Source organism: Rhinolophus hipposideros, assembly GCF_964194185.1.
Source record: "Rhinolophus hipposideros genome assembly, chromosome: 2".
In the NCBI taxonomy this organism is placed as follows: domain Eukaryota; kingdom Metazoa; phylum Chordata; class Mammalia; order Chiroptera; family Rhinolophidae; genus Rhinolophus; species Rhinolophus hipposideros.
Window position 1 is genome coordinate 34,837,908 of NC_138048.1, and position 23,757 is coordinate 34,861,664.

Here is a 23,757-nt window from a genome sequence, read left to right on the forward strand (position 1 = left end):
AAAATTGCCAACAGGGTCTACTTTAAAAAAGTGCAAAAGGCCTCACAAGCCGAATAACCCCAAGGGCACAGCTCCATTAAAATGTTAAACACTGTTAACTACACAGAGCTATATTACATCTCCTCGAAGTACCTTTTATGAGAAGGGCATAATCTCCTGATTTCTCACCAGCCTCCATAACACTGAAATTCCTTTGAAGTTTCATATTTTAAACATTTCTATAAATTTTGCATCCTAATCACATAAAATATAGTTGATTTTAATTTAAATTTGTGGTTTCCCCTCTCTTTGTGCCACCTCCCTTTAAATCTTATAGCAAAATGTAAGTTTCCAGAAGTATGTCATGTTGATGGCAGTGTATTCTTATACCCTTTGGCTCACTCAGCCGCATAACCAATTTTGAGAAGTCAGGGAAGGGTGACACATAATTCAGAAATATTTCCATAAAAATGGCTGAGAAACAAGAACATTGTGGGAATTAAAGGAATAAACTTTAGTCACTGAAAAATGCTCTCATGTGAAACCCCTATTGCTCCAAAATACCAAGTACAGCTGGTTTGAATGCAACTATTATTCAGTTAGTATAGTTGTTCACCTTACTTTAGAGAATACTTCAGCATTTCAATTTATGTATGTAGAAAATAAGACTACTGTAAGATCATCTAAATTATTTAGTCCTTAAAACAGAACTTCAGCTGAAATGTTGGCAACTTTGCATTTTCTCTGACTTTTAAACATAAAAGATGGCTGTTATTGTAATGTGGCCATGCAATGAAATCTTAACTATGTACAGATTACATTGAAAAAATACAACCTTGTGAAATCAACATAGTTTTGGGGTCTCATTCTTCTTAAACAATGATAAGTAACGGTATCTTCCACTGACATCTCAAATATCCTGATATTTAATTCTTAGAAGTATAGCAATATTCCACGAGTCTTATGTAATGTACATATAAAACATTAGGTAATGTACATATAACAACTAATACTTAATAGTTGTACTACATACCAGCACTGTTCCAATGGCTTTACATATATTAATGCATTTAATCTCAATCTTCAGAGGTAGAGCTTCACAGACAAGGTCACTGAGGCACACGGAGTGAAACAACCAACGTAAGACACAGAACTAAACAGCCAAAACTAGAACATGAACTCAGGTTGCTGGACTCCAGGTAACACAGCTTTCTTAAGAAAAGTGCAGTTAGGAACAGTGTCACCACTCATTGTATGGTTCAAAAAACAAACAAAAGCGGACCAAAACAAAAAAACCACCTCACCTTTCTCAGTGGCATGCTGTGCATCAGGTACCATGCAAGTCTCTGACAATGAAAAGAGCACGCAGAGCCTCTGCCTTCCAGGAGCTCCCAGTCTACCAGAGGAGGCCAATCCCAAAGTACATAAAAGAGGTCAAGTGCTTGCTTCTCCTACACTATTACATATACAAACATTTCTGACGAATACATAACAATGTTTTCAAGGACCCCTATAATATCACAAAGCATTTGGACAAGGCAGGTTTTTTTTTTCTTTGTTAATCACACGGATCAAAAAATTTCTATCTTGCACGGAGAACTTGAAGAAAATCAATAAACGGAATGCAAGTAAGGGGCAAACACATACCTGTGACTCTGGATTGCTTACTGTCATCTGTGACTAGCTGGGTTGTCCAGTGGGAGACGTTGAGGACTACTGGCATGTGGTGAGAATAATTCTTCTTGGGTTGCACGGTATCATGGGGTGCAGGGTGATTTGCTTCTCTAGTTTCTGCCACCTGTCAGTCATTGTGAAAACCAAACAATGTCCCCACATACTTCTGAACATCCTCAGGAGGCAGAACTACCAATAATAGAGAAACATGTTCTACATTGTGTATGTCTACTGTTATTCCTGTATTTCATTTTGTTGAAATTCCTGTCCTCACTGCTCCAGCACAGGCTCGAACCCTGTGGTTAGATATTAGCCACTTATCAGAGGTGTTATTTGCAAATGTCTTCTCCCATTTGGTTGGTTGCCTCTTTATTTTGTTGATGGTTTCTTTTGCTGTGCAGAAACATTTTAGTTTGATAGTCCCATTCATTTAATTTTGCTTTTACTTCCCTTGCCTTGGAGTTCAATTTATAAAACCCTCTCTAAGCCCAAGGTCCGTAAATTCAGTACCTATGCTTTCCTGCATGCAACTTATGTTTCAGGTCCTATGTTTAGGTCTTTGATCCGTTTTTAGTTAACTCTGGTAAATGGAGACATACAGCAGTTTAGTTTCATTCTTTTGCATATGGCTTTCCAATTTTCCCAGCACAATTTATTGAAACAACTTTCTTCTCTCCATTGTATGTTTTTGGCTCCTTTGTCACAAATTATCTGTCCATCTGTGGGTTTATTTCTGGGTTCCCAATTCTATTCCATTGGTATCTGTGTCTCTTTTCTGCCAATACTCTGCTGTTTTAATTATTGTCGCTTTATAGTATAAAGTGAAGTCAAGGAGTATGATACCTCCAGCCTTGTTCTTTATTCTCAGGATTGCTTTGGCTATACAGGGATCTAATTCCGTACAAATTTGAAGATTTTTTTGTTCTATTTCTTGAAAAAATGCCATTGGGATTTTGATGGGGATTGTATTAAATCAGTATACTGCTTTGGGTGATATGGCCATTTTAACTCTGTTGATTCTTCCAATCCATGAGCACGGAATCTCCAGTTCTTTGTTGTCTTCTTCACTGTCTTTTAATAGTGTCTTGTAGTTTTCAGCATAAAGGTCCTTTGAGACTGTTAAGTTTATTCCTAGGTATTTTATTCTTTTTGTTGAAATTGCAAAAGGAATTGTTTTTCTCATTTCCATTTATCAAATTGCATTGTTAGTATATAGTAAGACAATAGAGTTTTGTACGTTGATTTTGTATTCTGCAACTTTACTGTATTTGTTTATTTTTTGTAACAGTTTTTTGGTGAAGTCTTTAGTGTCTTCTACATAAAAAATCATGCCATCTGCCAAAAGTGACAATTTGACTTCTTCATTGCCAGTTTGGAAGCCTTTTATTGCTTTCTCTTGCCTGATTGCTCTGGCCAGGACTTCTAATACAACGTTCTCGTACATGATCTTAGAGGAAAAGCTTTCAGTTTTTCACTCTTAAGTGTGATATTAGCTGAGTGTCTGTCGTATGTGGCCTTTATTATGTTGAGGTACTTTCCTTCCTTGTACACCCATTTTACTAAGTTTTTTAACCATAAATGGATGCTGTATCTTCTCAAATGTCTTTTCTGCATCTACTGATATAACCATCTGATTTTTTTTATCCTTTGTTTCTGTGGTGCATCACATTGTTTGATTTGCACATGTTGAACCATCCTTGCACCCCTGGAATGAACCTCACTTGATTTTTAATGTATTGTTGTATTCAATATGCAAGTATTCTGTTTAGGATTTTTGCATCTGTATTTCTCAGAGATATTGGTTTGTAGTTTCCTTTTTCTGTTATCCTTACCAGGTTCTGGTATGAGAGTGATAGTGGTCACTTTAAATGAGTTAGGAAGTATTGCTTCTTCTTCAATTTTTTGGAAGAGTTTGAGAAAAACAGGTATTAAATATTTGAATGTTTGGTAGAATTCACTAGTGCTTTTGGGAGGTTTTTGTTGATTATTTCAATTTCTTTACTTTTGATCAGTCTATTTTAGATTTTTCCAGTTCTTCATGATTCAGTCTAGGAAGGTTATACATTTCTAAGGACTTATCTATTTCTTCTAAGATATTGAATTTGGGGGCATACAGTCTTTCACAGTATTCTTGTATGATCCTTTGGATATCTGTGGTACCTGTGGTAACTTCTCTTTCATTTGTAATTTTGTTTGAGTCTTTTCTTATTTCTTAGTGAGTCTATGCAGGGGTTTGGCAATTTTATTTATCTTTTGAAAGAACCAGCTCTTTGTTGCATTTTTTTTTTCACTGTCTTTTTTTCTCTATTTAACTCTGCTCTAATTTTTTATTATTTCCTTCCCTCTCTTGACATTTGTCTTCATTTGTTCTTTTCTAGTTCCCTAATATGTCACGTTAGGTTGTTTATTGGGGATTTTTCTTGTTTTCTGAGATAGGCCTATAGTGAAACAAGCTTCCCTCTTAGTACTGCTTTTGCTGTATACCAAAAGTTTCATAGGCTGCATTGTCATTTACATTTGTTTTTTATGTATCTTTTGGTCTCTTCTTTTATTTATTCTTTGACCTAGTCATTCTTTAGCAGTATGTTGTTTAATCTCCACATATTTGTGTGTTTTTCTTGCTTTCTTTTTGCAGTTAATTTCCAATTTCAAAGCACTGTGGTTGGAGAAAATGCTTGGTATGATTTCAGTCTTCTTAAATTTGTTGAGGCTAGTTTTGTGTCCCAACATATGGTCTATCCTTGAAAAGTCTCCATGTGTACTAGACAAAAATGTATAACCTGGTGTTCTGGGATAAAAGGCTCTGTAAATGTCGATTGTTGTCCATTCGGTCTAATGCGTCATTTAAGGCTGATATTTCCTTATTAATTTTCTGTTTGGATGATTTATCCACATCTTCAATGGCTTATTTAGGTCCCCTACTATAACTGTGTTTTTGTCAGTTTCTTCCATTAGATCTATCTATTAGTAGTTGCTTTATATACTGGGGATGCCAAAAAAATGTATACAAGTGTACACTTTTGTCAACATTGCTCAAGCAGTAGTTTGCCATAATGAGAAGTGTCTGGACGCTGACGGTAACCACTTTGAGCATCTCTTATAATTGCTGAAGTCAAACGTGACTAGTAGTATTCAACTTTTGTTGTTGGTATATATTGAATATTACAATTTTAATAGTTTTCCTTTCTTAAAATGTGTATACATTTTTTTGGCACCCTCTGTATTTTGGTGCTCCCTGATTGGGAGCGTGTATATTGATAGTGCTATGTCTTTTTGATGTAATGTACCCTTTATCATTATGAAATGTTCATCTTTGTCTCCTGTTTCCGTTTTTATCTTGAAATCTATTTCATCAGATATAAGTACGATTATACCTGATTTTCTCTGGATGCCATTGCTTAGGGTATCATTTTCTACCCTTTTACTTTAAAACTATATTTGTTCTTGCAGCTGAGATGTGTCTCTTGAAGGCAGCATATGGTTGGGTTATTTTTTGACCCAACCTGCTTTGTGCCTTTTTACTTATGAGTTTAGTCTATTTATATTTAAGGTGATTATTGACATATGTGGATTTCCTATAGCCATTTTATTTTTTGTTTTCTGGTAGCACGATGTCTCCATTGTTTCTTTGCCTTTGTCTTTCTGTTATTTTAGTTTGGTGGAATTCTATGATTTCTCCCCCTTTTTTCCTCCTTTTTTATGCTATGTGTCTCAGTTATGATTTTGTTTTTGATTGGTTACCATTAAGTTTATGCAAAAGAAAGTTTCATATAAACAGCTGGATCTTTCACATGTATTTATGTGTTGAGTAGGGAATTCTTTTTTGAATTATAGCCATTCAACTTGTAATCTCAAGAGGAGTGATCAGGGGGAACTCTCACACCACATGCTTCTGACATCACTCAGCAATATGTATTTTCATTGATGATGGCAACATTAGGAGAATGTACAATAAAAGATAAAAGAAGAATAATTCCCTTGACTTATGGTCACACCTGTTTTTGTTCTGATATGGCAAATCATTAAGATTTTAAATACTGTTTTAAGAAACTATAATGATTAAAACCAAAGGAATCATACACTAGGTTAGTCTGTGAACACTTTTATTTTGTATTCAAATTTTTATTTGTGTGTACTTTTATGTATTTGGTGAATAATACATTCTATCAATATAATTGCTAAGGACTTGGTAAGGCTCCCGTTTACACCTTTCGCAAAGTTAAACAAAATACTGACTAGCAACAGATACCTTTTCTAAACTCTAATCTGACTGAATGAAGTCAGATAGAAGGATGTGATCTTACCAATCACACTCTGGAATTCTGAGGGCTCACAGCAGAGTCAATTATCCTAGAAATTCTGACAGATCAAGACATGGGTAATGGTACAATTTTAAGCAAAATCTAAAATATGTGCTCTTTAAAATCATAAAACAGCCCATAATAAGAAAGGTGACCATACACTTATAGATTTATAGGTTCTATTTGTTTCTGAAAGATTAGCATTATTAAATATACTTAACTTTAAAAATATAATCTATATGTTTAGTATGCTATTTATTAACTCCCGCTGCAGGATGTTACCTAGTATATACCAGATATATATACCTGGTATATACCAGGAATATACAAATAGGTCAGTCCTCTATAATACGGAAGCATTAGTAATTTAAAGAATGCAATATGCTTAAGACAGGCAGAAACAATTCCACAACGTAGTCATCAAACTGTTTATAAAAGAGGAGAAAGATAAGATGAATACTTGAAATGGCAGATTAAAAAAAATTGAATCATTCTGCTGGAAAATGAATGATAATCACTCTTGAAGTTGAGCAAATGAAATGGTTTTAAAATGAATGATTAAATGAACAAGGTAAAAGAATGAGTTAGAAAAAAACATGGAAGAAGAAAATTCACGTAGAAGAGTTAATATGTCAAAATGCCTGTGATATTTGTTTATATTATCAGTTGTAAGACAGAACCGGATAAAACCTATAATTTGATTTATTATGCATATTTATTCAGTCTTCAGGTTGGAAAAAAGATAAAAAGATGTATAAGATCAGGTTACTGTCCTCAAAAAAACTTGTACACATGCACATACATGTATTATTTCACTTAGTAAATATTCACTGACTGTGTTTAGGTACCAGGGAACACAAATATAAATAACACATTGGCCCTGCCCTGAAGAATTAATAGTCTAATAGAAAAGACAGTCCTCAAAACATTAGCATTTAGTGTAACTTCTGAAATTGAAGCATATATAAAGCTGTATGGGAACATAGTATCATAGCAATATTTTTCCAGTTATTCAGAAAGAATTGATGCCTATATATCTACACTGAAATTTATGTTTCACTGAAAGCTAAGTGGTAGCGATTTATGAAATATTATAAAACTCACCATCTGTTTAATTGACTAGAGGCAGATCAGTGCATGTGGACCTTTAATTGAAATAGTATTCCTCAACTTAAAAACAAATAATTACAAGATCTTTAAATTTCTCCAGTATCTAACTGCCTCAGGAACATATGGAAATAACACTGTAGCAAAAGCTTTATTAAATGATACTGGTGACTGCCTAACAAGCCACTGCAATGGGACTTCTGGGACAATGATGTCTGAGAATACCACTCTCTTTTTCACATAAACTAAAGAAAAGATTAATGTAAAAATCTCTCACTTTCCTTGACAGGAATCTCACCCGGGTGCCCGAGGGGAACAAAACTTACATGGTCTTGAGAGTGGTGAAAATATCAGGGAAAACCACTCGTGTCATCTTGGAGCATTCCGCTCATTTTACGTTACCAGTGATTCCTTGCACTTGTCAGTGCCACTACTGAAACAAGTTGGCTCAAGCTTCAACTTAATTCAGTGGAAAACAAGCCAAGACTGCACCTTTTTCCAAACTAATACAGGGCAAATACCACTGTTCCCCAAGCAGTGAGGTATACAACATTTCTGAAAGAATTACTCTTAAGGCCTGAATGCCCTCTCCTACTGATATGAATCAATTAAAGAAGAAAATCCACTTAATAAAGAACATTGAAATGCCTTTTTCCTAGCCAGAAAACATTACCATCCAGGTCACTTGAACTACTTGAGCTGTTGTATGCTTCTCAAATACTTTTTTATCATCCCTTGTCCATACATCCAATTCACATTTTTTAAATGCTTATGGTGCCCTAGACCTGGGGACTGAAATCTACTTATTAAGGGCAGAGAGTAGATATTTTAGACTTTGGAAGCCAAGATGCAAAATTACAGAAATTATGTAGGTACTTATAATCATTTAAATATATAATCATTTAAACTGTAAAATGGTTATTCTCACAGGAACACAAACAAACAAACAAACAAAAACAGGCCACAGTTTGCACACACTAGCAGCGATCCCAGTGCTAGATCACAGTCAAATATTCTGACAAAGCTAAGACCATTAGGCTATTAAATAAAAACAAAGGTCTTTTGCACTGAGACCTAGATTGTTCCAATAAGAGCCAGCAGGAATGATCTAATAAAGCTGTCCAATAGTATCCTCTATTGGATAATAGATATTTCTGTCTATTTTTTATCAGATACTTCAATACCTATAGAAAATGTTCTATATCTGTACAGCTCAATATGGTAGTCATGACACAAGTGGATACTGCACATTTAAAATATGTCAAATGTGTCTGAGGAAGGAAATTTTTTAAGGCTATTAAATTTTAATTTCTTTAAATTTACACTTAAATAGTCACATATGGCTAGTATACTGAAAAACAGATTTAATAGTCTTATTTTTATATATCAATTAGTAGGGCCTAACTGAATTTGCTTGGGATTTGGTGACCCATTAGGTAGGTGTAAGGCATAAATATTTCCATGATAATACCAACAGATCACAGTTTAAACCATTTTTATCTTTTGATTAAAATTTCATTGGGTGTTAGTAATTTACTCAGGATGTACAGGCAGACCTTTCATTGAGCTTTGCAGATACTGCATTTTTTACAAATTGAAGGTTTGTGGAAACTCTGTATTGAGCAACTGTATCGGCGTCATTTTTCTAATGCTGCTTGCTCACTTTGTGTCTCTGTGCCACATTCTGGCAAGTGTTGCAATATTTCAAACTTTTTATTATTATTATTATATTCATTCTTGTAATCTGTGATCTTTAATGTTACTATTATAATTGTTTTGAGACACCACGAATCATGCTCATACAAGACAGCAAACTTAATCAATAAATGTTATATTTGTTCTGCCTGATCCACCAACTGGTCATTCCCCCATCTCTCTCCCTCTCCTTGGGCCTCCATATTCCCTAAGATACAATATTGAAATTAGGGTAATTAATAACCCTACAATGGCCTGTAAGTATTCAAGTGAAAATGAAGAGTCATACATCTCACTTTAAATTAAAGATTAGAAACAAGTAGGATTAGTGAGGAAGGCATGCCGAAAGCTGAGGCAGGCCAAAAGCTAGGCCTCTTGCTCCAAAGAATAAGCAAAGTTGCAAACGCCAAGCAAAAATCTTGAAGGAAATTTAAAGTGCTATCCAGTGAACACATACATGATAAGAAAAAGAAACAGCCTATGGCTGAAATGAAGCCAGTTTTACTTATCTGGATAGAAGATCAAACCATTCACAACATTGTTTCAAGAAGTCTGATACACAGAAAGGTGCTAAGAGGTGAGAAACTGCAGAAGAAAAGTCTGAAGCTAGTAGAGGTTGGTTCATGGGATTCAAAGAAAGACGCTGTCTCCGTAACATAAAGGTGTGGGTGAAGCAGCAATTGCTGATGTAGAAGCTGCATGCAGCAAGTTATCCAGAAGATCCAGCTAAGATAATGAAGGTGGTTACACTAAACAACAAATTTTCAATTTTCAATTTGAAATTTTCAAATTTCAATTTGAAAATTTTTCAAAATTTCAAAGCAGCCTTATGCTGGAAGAAGATGCCATCTAGGACTTTTGTAACTACAGAAGGTAAGTCAAGGCCTGGCTTCCAAGCTTCAATGGATAGGCTGACTTTCTTGTTAGGAACCGATATAGCTGGTGACTTGAAGTTGAAGCCGATGCTCATTTCACATTATGAAAATCCTAAGGCCCTTAATGATGATGCTAAATTTATTATACCTGTGCTCTCTGAATAGAACCACAAAGCCTGGATGACAGCACACCTATTTACAACAGGGTTGCCTGAATATTTTAATCCCATTGTTGAGAACTACTTGCTCATAAAACAGATGTCTTTTAAAATATTACTGCTTTTTGACAATGCACCTGCTCACCCATGAGCTCTGATGGAGATGTACGAGATTAATGGTGTTTTCATGCCTGCTAACACACCATCTATTCTGCAGTCCATGGACCAAGGAGTAATTTCCATTTTCAAGTCTTACTGTTGGAGAAACACATTTCATAAGGCCGTAGCTGCCATAGATAGTGACTGTTCTGATGCATCTTGGCAATGTAAATTGAAAACCTTCTGAAAAACATTCACTATTCTAGATGCCATTAAGAACATCTGTGATTCATAAGAGGTCAGAATATCAACATCAACAGGAGTTTGGAAAAAGATGACTCCAACCCTCTTAGATGACTTTGAAGGGTTCAAGACTTCAGTGGAGTTAGTCACCGTAGATTTGGTGGAAATAGCAAGAGAACTAGAATTAGAAGTGGAGTCTAAAGATGTAACTGAACTGTTGGAATCGCACGATAAAACTTGAACCAATGAGGAGGTGCTTCTTATGGATGAGCAAAAAAAGTTGTTTCTTGAGATAGAATCTACTCCTGGTGAAGACGTTGTAAAGATTCTTGAAATGACAACAAAGGATTTAGAATACTATTACATAAAGTTAGCTGACAAAGCAGTGGCTGGCAGAGTTCTAGAAGATAAACTCCAGTTTTGAAAGAAGTTCTACTGTGGGTAATGCTGTCAAACAGCATCACCTACTACAGAGAAATCATTTGTGAAAGGAAGAGTCAATTGATGCCACCAACTTCGCTGCTGTCTTTTTTAAGAAATTGCCACAGGTACACCAACCTTCAGTAACCATCACTGTGATCAATCAGCAGCCATTAACACTGAGGCAAGACCCTCAACCAGCAAAAAGATTATGACTCCCCCAAGGCTAGATGATGGTGTTAGCACTTGTTAGCAATAGAGTATTTTAAATTAAGTATGTATATAGCTTTTTTAGATATACTATTGCATAGTTAATAGACTACAGTATAGTGTAAGCATAACTTTTATATGCAATGCGAAACCAAAAAATTTGTGTGATGCTGTGGAGACATTCACCTTATTGCAGTGGGCTGGAAGCAAACCCGCAATATCTCCAAAGCATGCTTGTCGATTATAGAACTTGAAAAAACCTTCAGAGGGCAGGTAGTTAAGCTGTCTCTATTAAGTACATTGTGTGTGACATGTTCCAAAGAAGGAAAAAGAGGCATATTGCATGATGGCTCACAACTAGAATTTTGAAGTTAGGAAGCCCTGCAATAAAGCACCAATTCTGTTACAGAGTATTACTAAGATCTTAGGCAAGCTATTTCACCTCTTTATTCCTCAGGTTCCTCCTTTTCTAAAACAGGTTAACAGTAGCTTCACCATTGGGTTGGTGTGATGAACAAATGAGATCAAGGATTTAAAAATGTTATAGCAGTGTCAGGTCAATGAAACCGTAAGTCTTACTGTTCTATTACCAATATTAATTAAAATTAGTAACAATATATGATAAATATTCTAGGATACAAGCCATAATCTGACTTAGTAGAAACCATTTCATTACTCTGCATATGAGACAGCTACATATGGGGTGTTGGATATATCATTGTATTGTTGTCCAAAAGACATAATTTTGAATCCTGGCTCTACAACCTACTAAAGTAACCGCGTCACATGACTAGTCTGAGCCTCATCTCCTTAACTGAAAATGAGAAGAATAATACTAACCTCTCCAAGTTGTTGATAAAATAAAAGATGTAAAAAATTTTTGTTCATATAAAAGATACTGATAAGGGTTTATTGATAAAGAGTTGACCTTAAAATCAAGTCTTAATTCCCTGTTTCAATCTGAGATGTTTTTTCTTCTTCATCGTTTAGGGTTACTGAATGATAACTACTTCCTTTGTTACAAAAACTAAATGTTGTCAGGATAAAGGGTGGAATCAAGAGTAGTTTCTCTGAGTTAAATTATAACATTTATGAAAAACCAATGAAGTGAAGAATACAAATCATTCCAGACCAAAGCAAAATTTGAGTAGCCATGTTAGTGATTTTAACATATCTCCATATGCAAAAATCTGTACGTAAAAACTCCTAAGAGTATGTCTTCGGTGAGCATGGAACACTGGAACATAAATGCAGGAGGCCAAGAGGTAAACTTTGACATACCCCTAAAGAAAGAGTAACCTAAAGATATGCTTCATATGTTCTGTGCACCAAGTGTTTCTCTACCACAGAGATAGATGTATATGGAAAATACAATCTGATGCCATTACACATTATCATCCCTCTACCTAGATGCAAATAGGTTTCATGTTACCTGCCAAATTGTAATGAATTGCAGTAGAGGTTCTATAGGGCGGTGCAGGCCAAGTCTGAACTTGGCCTACAGCAGGGATGAGTGCCATGATAAACGAACCATGTCTGCCATGATTCGGGATTGAGGGACAACCTTCATACAGTATTTGCAGACCCTTTCATACCACTCATTGTCATATCTCTGATATTGACAGCAAAAAACTTCTGAATATAATCTGAATTTCATGTATCTTTCTGTTCAGAGAATAGCCTGATATCTGAGAGTTCAGATCACCTGGCCATTATATTTCTGGTCTATAAATTACTCAATTGGCATTCTGGTTCACTGACTAGTCTCTTGTGAACTCATATAAACTGCAATTAGGCTGCTGCATCCATTCTCAGTAAACTGACAAAGTCAATTTTCTGACTCTGCAATATTGATAAGCAAACCCCAGACTACGGTAAATTCACAAAGGTAAATCTTATGTGATCTCTTAGTAGACAAACAGAAGGCTGGCTTTCCTGGTATGAAAATAACTATCAGACTCTTCTTTAAGACTCCAATAAAGGCCATTTTTAATCACTTCATATTTCTAATTTTAATAATTTACTATCTTAAATTTTGCTTCACAGATCTGCTATTGCTTACATGATATTTCTTTCTACAAAAAAGCTCTCTCCATCTCTCATTTTAAAGTTTAAAACCAGCAAGAGTGCTTCAGAGTCTAGTTCCTTCTCAGTCTATAATTTTATCCTCCTGTCAACATTAGTTATATCTTCACCTTTCTTTTGATGGATGCCTAAATCGTTCTTTTCCAAACCCAAACACACTCAGTCATACCCCATTTGTGACAGCACCATTTCTTTTTCATGCCCACACACCACCCTAATCAAACCCATGTTTATAGTTTTACCTTTCGAACATTTGCCAACCGATTCATCATCAAGGACTCCTCTCGATCATCGTCGTCATCCAAGTCCAGCATCGGCATTCCAAACGGGTCAATGATGCTACAGCACCTGGAGCCTTCATCTCTTGGATCAAAGGGGTCTACAATTATAGGCTCCGTTCCTTTTATTTCGCAGCGGCAGAAGGGGCAGCCCTGGCCGTCTGATTCCTGAACAAACACAAAAAAAGGTGCTCATTGGTTGTTGATCAAATAAAGTAATATCAAGAGGAGCTAATGTTCTACAACTATCAAAAGCTGAAAGAAATGAGGTTTTAGGCTAGGCAATCGGGGTGGGGGAAGATCTGTCCTGAAGAGGTAGTAGAGCAGAACAGGGAGCCAACAAAACTATGGTAGACATTCAGGATTACAAACTTCAAATTTTTGTAGAAACGTTTCTTTTAAAAAGTTTGATTTGCCAAAGAAAAAGAAGCCTAACATTATTTTCCTTAATGTTCACTTACAATTTTAATGTTATCAAAACTTCAGATTCCTGCAGAAAACTGGAAACTGAATCACGTCCCTCTTTACCAAAAGGCACCAGTGCTAAACATTTTATAGAGGACTTTTTGACAAAAATTCATCATAAATAAGTAATAGTATCAACTGGAACAATCCATTTCAAAATCAATTCTGGAAAAGTTCCTGGGCATATAATTATAGCTAAATAGTGCCATTTTTAATTGCTGAGGTCTTTGAAGTCCTGATTTATAAGTAATCAGAAGGGAAAAAAGTAAAGTAAGGCTATATTCACTAACCATCACCTGTCCTGAGAGCCTGAAATCCTGACACATCTCATGTGGAATATAATACTATGTGAGATAGTAAGCTTCTCCTCTCATCCTGCTTTCAAACTAGATACGGCAAAAAGATTTGCACAAATACTTTTAGGTCAGAAATTCATTTATTGGTTATTATTCAAAGTATCTCAATTCAATTTCTCAAATATAACTGCACTAAGAACTCACAACTGGCAGAGAAACAGGAAAAGACTCTTTTCTTGCCCTGCAGATAATGCTGTCTTCTAGAAACAGACGACGTAGGATGTCCACCACCATATTTTTGTTTCTGCATTATACCCTGACTTCAGTAATGTGTCATTTAAAAAACAGTAAAAATCATAAAATTATTTTAAGACAGAAATGGGATGAATTAGCACTGTTTTAGAGATGAGGCAAGGAATGCAAACAAAGCTAACATCTTTAAAGAAACTCTTCAGTACTTAACTCAAAACATGGCCCTATCCACTTGGTATGAAACTGGTGCTCTAACTGCCCTACAGCGATATTCTGATCAGTGGTAGAATAATGCTCTTTCCTCTCCTGGGCCAAATGACTGAGCAACCATTCACTCTGTGGCAGATGCTACAGTAGGCAGTTTATTCTTTCTCAAGTGTCACTCTGATTAACAAATTGAACATCTACATTGCCACAGACATTACCAAAGAAAAAGATAAACAAACACTCTTTGGATTGGTTAATGAAAAGAAATTGCAACATTCCCTTATTATCTATTACGTAATTTGAGAAAGAAACTTGGAATGGTAAAATAGTTGAACTAAAGTGGTAAAAAAAAATTAGACATGCTAATTCAGAATCATTTGATGTTCACTGCCACACATGCTCAGGTCTGGTGGGCTTCAGGGCAACTTAAATATTCTTTGCCCCATCATTTTACAGATGATAAAACTGAGACTTAATTCTTCTATCTTACATTGACACATTTCCTAACGCAGGAATAAATATTTTAGCAAAGCTAAAACTTTCTCCTATCTTTCGGTAACAGTATCATTAAATTTAAGTGTGTATTCAATATATGCTGTCATCCAGGTAAAATCCCCTTATTATAAAAGTCAAAAGGAATCCACATTGTGTGCATTCAGTGGAATTTTCTTACAGATCTGCATAAGATAATTTCAAAAAGATTCTAACATATAAGAGCAAGATGTGAAAGACCTGATGTTCCCTGTGTCTCTAACGTATGAAGGATGGAAAGCAGTAGTCTGGGCCTGAGTCAGACACACTTCATTTATTCATAGATTAAAAAAGAAATTACAGAAAATTTTGAACATATAAAAAAGCAGCGAGAAAGTGGGATGAATCCATATGTACCTATCACCTATCTTCAACAATTATCAAGTCACAGCCAATGCTGTTTTATCTGTAGTTTCACTTGCTCCCTCCACCCCGGATTATTTTAAAGCACATCGTACACATTACATAAATTCATTTGTAACTTTTTCAGTATGTGTATCTAAAAATAGAAAATTTTTAACAATTATCATAACTAAAAATGAGTCCACTCAATCTAAAACATTAAAGTCATATTATTTTTGAGTTCATCGTCTAGAATGTGTGAACCACTATTTAGCTACAAAGGCTTCTCTTAGAAACTTCATGGTCAATTTGCATGTTGTTTTGCTAAAGGGTGACTTTACAGTGTATGTTATCTATTTCCTAATACTAAAGGGTAACTGAAAAGTAAGTTTAGAAAGGGAAGGCGGTAAAAGGTAATAGCAGCATCTTGATTCTACAACAAAGAGACTGGGAAGAGTTCATCTAAAACCCAATTTAGGTTTTACTCCATCTCTCCTATCTGAAAGTATAATGCTGATACAAATTACTGATGTGTGTTAGAATCTCTGTTTTATAAGGGTGTATCACAAATTATATTTTCTGTTCAGTTTTATCTTTGTTGAGAGTTTATATTACTCACTAGATCAAAAAAAAAACCCCACAAAAAACAGCTGCAATGTACATCCTTTTTGATTTGCAAACAGATCACGCTGAATGTGTCTCCCTAATGGTATTTACACTAATAGGACTTCACCCATCACTCTTTCTCTGTAAACTGACTACTGTCATATGCAAATTATACTTAACCATAAATTCTCAAATGCCACTTTTGTACTCTGCCCTAGTTTCTGTCAGATGGTTGACTGAATACACATGAAGAATGTCTTCAATAGGCATATAACTCAATAGCATTGTGCCTCAATAATTAAAATAATGTTTCTGTCAACATATACTTAACGCAAGATCAAGGAATATATTTTAATGAAGAAGAAAGATCAAGAAATAACTCCTTTTCTAGTCTCCAACATATTAACATTCTGAGAATGTTAAGAGGAAGCACTTGGGAGTCCACAATTTTAATTGACTAAGTAGATTTCACTTCCTCAAATGAGAAATACTCTCAAAATAAAAGATACAGAAGTTATCAGTGAGTACCACACTCATATGAAACTTAACTATGTGATATGCTCATAATAAAATAATTCATACTCATATGCCAACCATTAATATTATAAGTTAATGATATTGAAAAGAACTTTAGGTAACCTGAGAACAAATCAACATCGACAAAAAAATAAAAATAAAAAGTTTAATTTCCAAAAAACACATCATTCCTCAGTAACACCCTATGTAAAAATCCTAATACTACCAGTATCATTATACCATCATCACATATACAATTTACCTTGCATTTCTTTCTGTTTAAGTATTGTTCAGATATTATCTCTTCTTTTAATTGTTTTTAAAGATAAACATTATACGTAGTATAATTTCTTTGTACTTGAACATCAATCACTTCACGCCTTCCCATATATACAATATACGTGGAGGTCTGAGAGAATGCATAGTCTCCTCTAGGCATGCATTTTATATTTTTACTGTACATGTGTATTTTCCATATCTAACTTCTTTCCATCCTGTAACTTCTAATTTACATTACCTTGTATAGTTCATGCAGATTTGAAGTTAACATAAAAAAAGAAACAAATATAAATAACTGGATACATACATACATACATATATTGAGAGTAAACTGGGTCATTTTCAGACATTAATATTACCCACAAAAACTCAATCACTTCTTGTTAAAAGAACAAATGAAAGAATGAATGAGGATAGTAGTAATCTTAGACTAATTACCCCCAGCGGAAGAGATTTTTGGTTGTGGTGCTCTTTTATGATGGGCAAGGGAGAAGACATTGGTGAATCTAGACTTAAAACTTCTAGTTTTACTTTGGAAGGCCCATGAAAACAGTGAATCAGAAAAGGAGTGCAGACATTCTGAATCAAGACACTTGGATTGGGATCCCACATTCACCAATTAATTACAGCTATGTGACACTGGATAAGCCATTTCATCTTATTTGTAGGGTATAATTAGAGAATGTACATTTAAAGGGACACCTTAAAGACAAAGGGAGAGAAATTAATACAAAGATTTCCAAAGTGCTACGCAAATTCCAATTGGTATAATTACTATAAAAAGACTCAAAAACAAAGAAATTAGATAATTGAGGAAACATAGCATATGAAAAAATCATATATCCATAAGTTTTCCATGAAATTATTACAATAAAAACCTGCAGAATTATTATTGTATATAAGTTGAAAATAACCAGAAATATGAGTTGTCTTCCCACTACAATCATCTACTATATTAGGAACAATTACAAGTAAAATTCCAGGCACTGTTGTAAGCACATCCATATATTAACTCATTTAAACCTATGAGGTCGGTACAATTATCATCCACATTTTTCCAATGAGAAAAATTGAAAGTTTAAATAATTTGATGAAGGTCACATAGCTAAGTGGTACTGAGTAAGAAATTACATCCAGGATGTCTGTTTTAAGAATTTAATCTTTTCATCACTACACTATTACTATACTACACTATTATATCAAAATGTAGTAATTCCTCAATCTCAGATTCATAACCTAGGCTAAATCAAAATAAGGTTTAAAAATAGATGCCTACTACTGATCATTCAAAAATGGGGGAAAAATTAAGTATTTGGTTCAAGTTGCAAGATTCAAATTAAAGAAGCTACATAATCAAGGAATATTCTGTTCGCTCTAATTGAAAAGTTTCATCTTTTAACAGGAAGATGCAAACTTTATCCTAGTAATTATAATCCTAGTTCAGGTATATTTTTTACATACTAAGAGCTTTTCTTTTTAAAAATTTGTTGCTAGAATCCAAGTTAAAACTTTAATGCATGAAGTTTATGAGAGCTTGCATTCTGAAGATGTTTGATTTAATGGAGCCAACTTTTAAAGCACCTATTACAGGCTCTTGTCAGAGCCAACTGCAAATGTTTCCCAAGCGCCGATATCTGCATTGTGCAGGCACGTCACCATACAGTGAGCGTCTGCTGAATGCCGTCAATAGACTCAGAGTCCAGCACTGGGTCTACCAGATTTTATTTTTTCATATCTGTTTCCTCCTTTTCATTCCTGTCATCTGTAGGATCATGAACTGCAGTTAATCACTATAATATTTTTGGACGACTCTAGTAGCCCCTACATGACTCCCAAAGCGAAAGAGGAGCTCCAACATTTTAGCACTTTTATACAAAAAGACACAATGTGTAATCAAAGACAAAAATATCAATTTATAACATTCTTAAAGGCAATTTATAACATTCTTAAAGGCAAATATTATTTTTTTATTTGTTGTACTAAGGTTCCAAATTTTTTCTTGAGGCCAGAAATTTGAAGATTGGTTGCTTTTGAAGACAGATACAGTAGAGGATTATTTTCAGTGCCATACCTGTGATTGTGATTGTGCTGGCTTCTCCCCTCTCTTAGAAAACTACACATTTTTTACTTTTAATCGAATTAAAGTCCTTGGCAGTAATTCAAAATAAGGCTGCCAATCCAACTGATCTATATATATCCATTTTTATTTTGAAAGCAATATTTGAGGAACACGGTTTAGAGTTTGTGCTATTCGTGAGCTCAGAAGCCATTTTCTAGATTCCAGGAAAAACAAAACACATAGAATGAAAACAATTCCTTCCTTTACACCTTATGTGATAACCCTGCAATGCAATATGCTACTACAAAAAGTAAGAAATAAAGGAATTCAGCGTGAAGAAGAAAAATGTTTTGTTAATGTCCACGCAATAGTGTGGACGTGAAAGAAAACACTCCAAATTTTATTGCCAAGGGTACAATAGAAATGCCACACCCAGAGTGATACTGCTTCAAAGAATGCCTCTAGAGAGATGATGATCCAACTTATTTAATATTCTGTGAAAACTCTGGCCTGCTTATTCAATTTATTAAATAACAGAGATGTTTCAGAAGAAAAAAGTATCTAACACCTCTTTGGAAGCATGACTAATGGGCCATTATGACAGCAATTAAAGAGTAACCATTTGCAGCCTATAACAACTGACACTGGTACAGTGCATTTCTCAGGGTTTCTGTTAATTACACAAAATTTAAGTCTCCAATGAATTTCAATTAAACCAAAGTAGGGCATCAAATGGAAAAAAAAGTTGGTGAAGAATTGCCTGCTAAAAGTTCACAGTGGCATAATGTTTTATGGTCAGGGTATAATACTTCATATTGGACTCGGACTGATTTATCAGAGCTTCTTGGCAGACATGCAGCCTTTAAAATCCTTTCCATTTCAGCATGCCCAACCAAAGTAACAAAAAAAGTCTCAAATCCATAATTAAATTTGAAGGATAACAGGATGTTCAAGTAATTATGAATACTTTATAAAACTATGATTTAGTTTTAACTTCTTAAGGGTAGATGCTTCTTAGATCAGAGATTAGTACAGAACCTGGGATATATAAGCGGCTTAAAGACTGTTGAATGAATTAAGGAATGAAGGAATGAAGGAATGAATAAACGGATTTGAGATCTTGGAGAATGATGAATGAAACATCTGTCTGTTTCTCATCTCTTCACTTCTAGTGCACTAAGTCATAAAAACATTAAAAATGCTAGTGTGTGTTTGTGTACTTGGAGGAGAGAGGGAGTGAGGAAGGGGGGGAGAGAGAGAGAAAGAGAGAGAGAGAGAGAGAGGAGAGAGGGAAAGGAGAGAGAATGCAAGAAAAGAAGTTTTGGATAAGAAAATATTCCCAAAGAAATTGTATTAATTATATGAAAATATAAAAATAAATATAACATTTAGACATAAATATTGACTTTAACAAATAGAAAGGAAAATATTACCTTTACTAATTCCTGACTATTTTTATGACTCAAACCTGTTCCTATTCCAGCTAAAATTGACACCTGTCACTGCCTTTGAACAATGTACTTTGTCTACCAATAAAGAATAATAGTCAGGCATTTGGCCACTGAATCTGTTGACGAACCTCTGTGTATCTCAGTTTCACTATTTTAAAAATAAATATAATAAAAGAACTCACCTCATAGGATTATTGTGATGATTAAATAAACTGGCACATATAAAATTAAAAAAAAAATCTATGTCTGTTTCTGTCAAACCACTTAGGGGAAGCAAAATAAATTATTCCTGTGCATAATTAAGTTTGATAACTTCTTCCTATAGAAAAAACAAACAAGCTTATAAAACAAAACCATGGGCTTTAAAATCAGAAAATACGGACTCTAGCCCTGTACCAATTTGAATAAAGAGAAATTTGAAAGAAACATATACTACAATCTGCAGTCATAGACAAAGACTTAATAGTGTACATTTCCCATTACATCTGTGAGTTGTAAAATTATGGAAATGTTCAATAATTTTGTTCTTTTTGTTCTCATATTCACCATCAATTAGGTCAAGTCCAGTGAGCAGTGCATTGAGGCTAAGACAGAAGGTTTTTAGCATATCTAATGTCTGTCAACTGCTGTTCATACAACAATATGAAAGCTGCCAAACCAGATCAGTTGGCTGGCAGGAAGCACCACTGCGTGAAATCCATATGTAAACGTAGAGATATTCAGGTTATACAAAAAAATAAAATAAAAATGGAAAGGTTCAAAAGTTGAAGCTTCCTTTAACCACTAAAATCCCACAGAGATACAGAGACCATAGAATACCACTTTGTAATTTTCAAACCTTAGCCTAAGACCAAATTTCTTCAGGGTAGACAAAACTTGAACCAGGGATCACCATGCATGTTTCCTGGTGTGAAAAAGCAACAAACAGAAACTCAGTCTTACTGCCTCTAGGTGAGTGCTGGTATTAGTGCAAGCAATAAAAGTAAAATAACATGGCTCAAAAATAAGTAGGAAAAAAATCAAAATGTGAAAAGTTGAAGGAAATCACCCAGCAGCTTCTGAATGGAACAAATGGATCTGAGGTTTAAAATTCTTAGGATTTATTCTCAGATTTTGAGCATGATAAAAGTCCTGTGGAAAAAATCACAGATACTTCTCAGAAGAGAAATGGACACAACTAAGACATTACAAAGGCTTTTCACAATTGATCTATAATATCAGAGTCTTTTATTATTATAATCTTAATCTTTCTCTACTCATTCCTTTATATTATCTATAGCATATAGTCATAAATATTTACTAAGTAACTACCAATGTACAGGTAGACAGCATGCTTGGGAAGAAGAATTCTAAAACAGATAAAGCAATCCAAATTCAAGAGGAGAAAGGCAAATATGCAAACATTTGTAATACAAATATAGTGAGGTAAGAGCTTACAGGAATATATATCAAAATGTAAAATGTATCAAAAATGTTTATTAATTATGAGGGATTTATAATAAATTGATGTTTATTAATTGTGTGGGAAGAATTTAAAAATAATGCTTAAATAATGCCTTTGCATATTTTCCATTAACCGATAAGCAAAATTCTATGATCAGAGTAACATTATTGACTAGTAACAAGAGTGTGATTGATTTTGATTATTTCAACTTTCTGAGTACTTTCGAATTTCTTTTTTTGTTAGCACTTTACTTAGTAAACTACTACTTTACTAGTACTTTCTTATATAGGTTCTCCTAAAATTTTAGTCAGACGTTTTTCAGTGCTTGGAAATTTACACACTTCCTCAATTTCTAAAAGTAAAACTGAGAAGTACTTCTGACTAAAACGGAGAAATAGCAAATATTAACAATTTATAAATATGATTGGACATATCTTCATTCATATGTCCATCAGACCATTATGGCCATTAGACCAACACGAAAAAATCATGAACTGAATCAAGGAACTGATGTTTAACTACTAGCAAGAGGAACTGCTACTATCATTTGGAGAGTGCTCAGTAATATAGAGAAAAGTTGTGGTGATGTAAAAGGCAAAGGATTAATAGCCATGACAACCAGGAAGTATTCTGTGTCTACTGCACATAAAATACTAACTGCAAATAGTTCACGAACTTGCTAAATGAAATATATAGCACTGGCCCTAAAATTTTTAAAGATATTATTTCTTTCAAGGAGTATAGCATTGTAAAATAAAATCTTTGTTTTATATTTTGTCATACTCTTTTACTCACCCTAGGCTACAGGTAAACAGCTATTTTGTGTAACATTTTATATAATAATCTTTACTAATCAAAGGCTTCTGCCAAACTAATAGAAGCTTCTGACTTTAAACCCACTTAACTACCAAATATAAGGTAAGTATCAAGTTAAAGATGTCAAGTCCTGCAATATGCATGTCTGTGTGTACTCCAAGACCAGGGACTCTAAGAGGAGATGCTGAAATACACAGGCCATGCAGAGATCACTGGGAGTTTGTACCAGCCTAAAATTCTGCTTTTCTTGAGGAAGAAACACAAAGCTATTAGTTTCTTTGTACCTGTGAGAACCATAATGCCACACTCAGGGCATAAGTCCACCCCAGAGGTGACAAACACAATTGGCCTCTTTGTCAGTTTAATACTTCCCCTGAAATACTGAATGGTTATGGAGTAAAGCAGTCCTAAAGTAGTCCTATCCCAGTCAGCCCTGCACGGTCAGTAACATCTAACACTTTCTACTGACACATTTCTACCTGCCAACAGACAGTTTTGCCTTCTACCAGCATAACTGAATTCTTGAAAGTCATCTATCAAAAGACATTGCTAAGTCGGAAAAACGATTACTGTTAATAGCAATCAAGTGCCTAGCAGTTGAGAATGAGTTTGCTGATGTCACACTGAGCAGCCTCCTTCCTCCAGTTCCTCCCTGTACTGCACAAAATTCACCAACATTATGAGGGGATAAGCAGAAGTTACAGCAAGGATATCAAAGAAAACCTAAAGTAAAATATAAACCAAACGCATATTGAAAGAGAGCAGGGTAAAGGTGAACAAGTTTTACTGAGGTAATGAAGATGTTGGGAGATCAGAAATGGCTTTGAAAACGTGTATCAGTTGTAACTCATTTCTTAATTATTCCTCATTTTCTTCACTTTTTAAATGTCCCTAAAGTAAGAAGGAGGCCCTTTTTATAATATTGTGAAAGTCATTACACTTTATTACCAAGTAATGAGCTCAGCAGACATCAGCGCTCCTCTGAGGCTGCACTCCCCCTCCCTGACCCTCTAAGGCCATCCTTCCAGGCAAGCACAGGTTCTGGGTTGGAGAGAAGATCAGGGACTCAGAAACAGGGTAAAATTGTTGATTATATACCCAACTGCAATTTTTTTTAAAAGGCTAGAAAATTTATTGGCTTTCTAAACACCATCAACAATATTCACTTCAATATTCACTGTTAAACAGCAGTTTAAAAAAACTGGCTTGATCAAAATATTCTGGGAATCCTCCAAATACCTCAAAACTGGAAATCTGTCCAAAGATCCACTTTAAAACCCCAACCTTTATTACATGTAAAGAAATAGAAGGATGCCCTTGGGGAAATCAGTTATTCTCTAGGTCTTATTTAAAAAACATCGAATCAATT

General features: G+C 34.6%; 1 protein-coding gene across 5 annotated transcripts in view; it reads right to left on the reverse strand.

Annotated features, from left to right (window-relative positions):
• Positions 1-23,757, reverse strand: part of CBLB (Cbl proto-oncogene B) — a 212,243-nt gene that overhangs the window by 72,342 nt on the left and 116,144 nt on the right. For all 5 annotated transcript variants that reach the window (XM_081064589.1, XM_081064590.1, XM_081064593.1 and 2 more), the window contains exon 10: positions 13,089-13,292. In XM_081064589.1, coding sequence (XP_080920715.1) covers positions 13,089-13,292 — 204 coding nt within the window. The remainder of the gene's footprint in view (positions 1-13,088; positions 13,293-23,757) is intronic.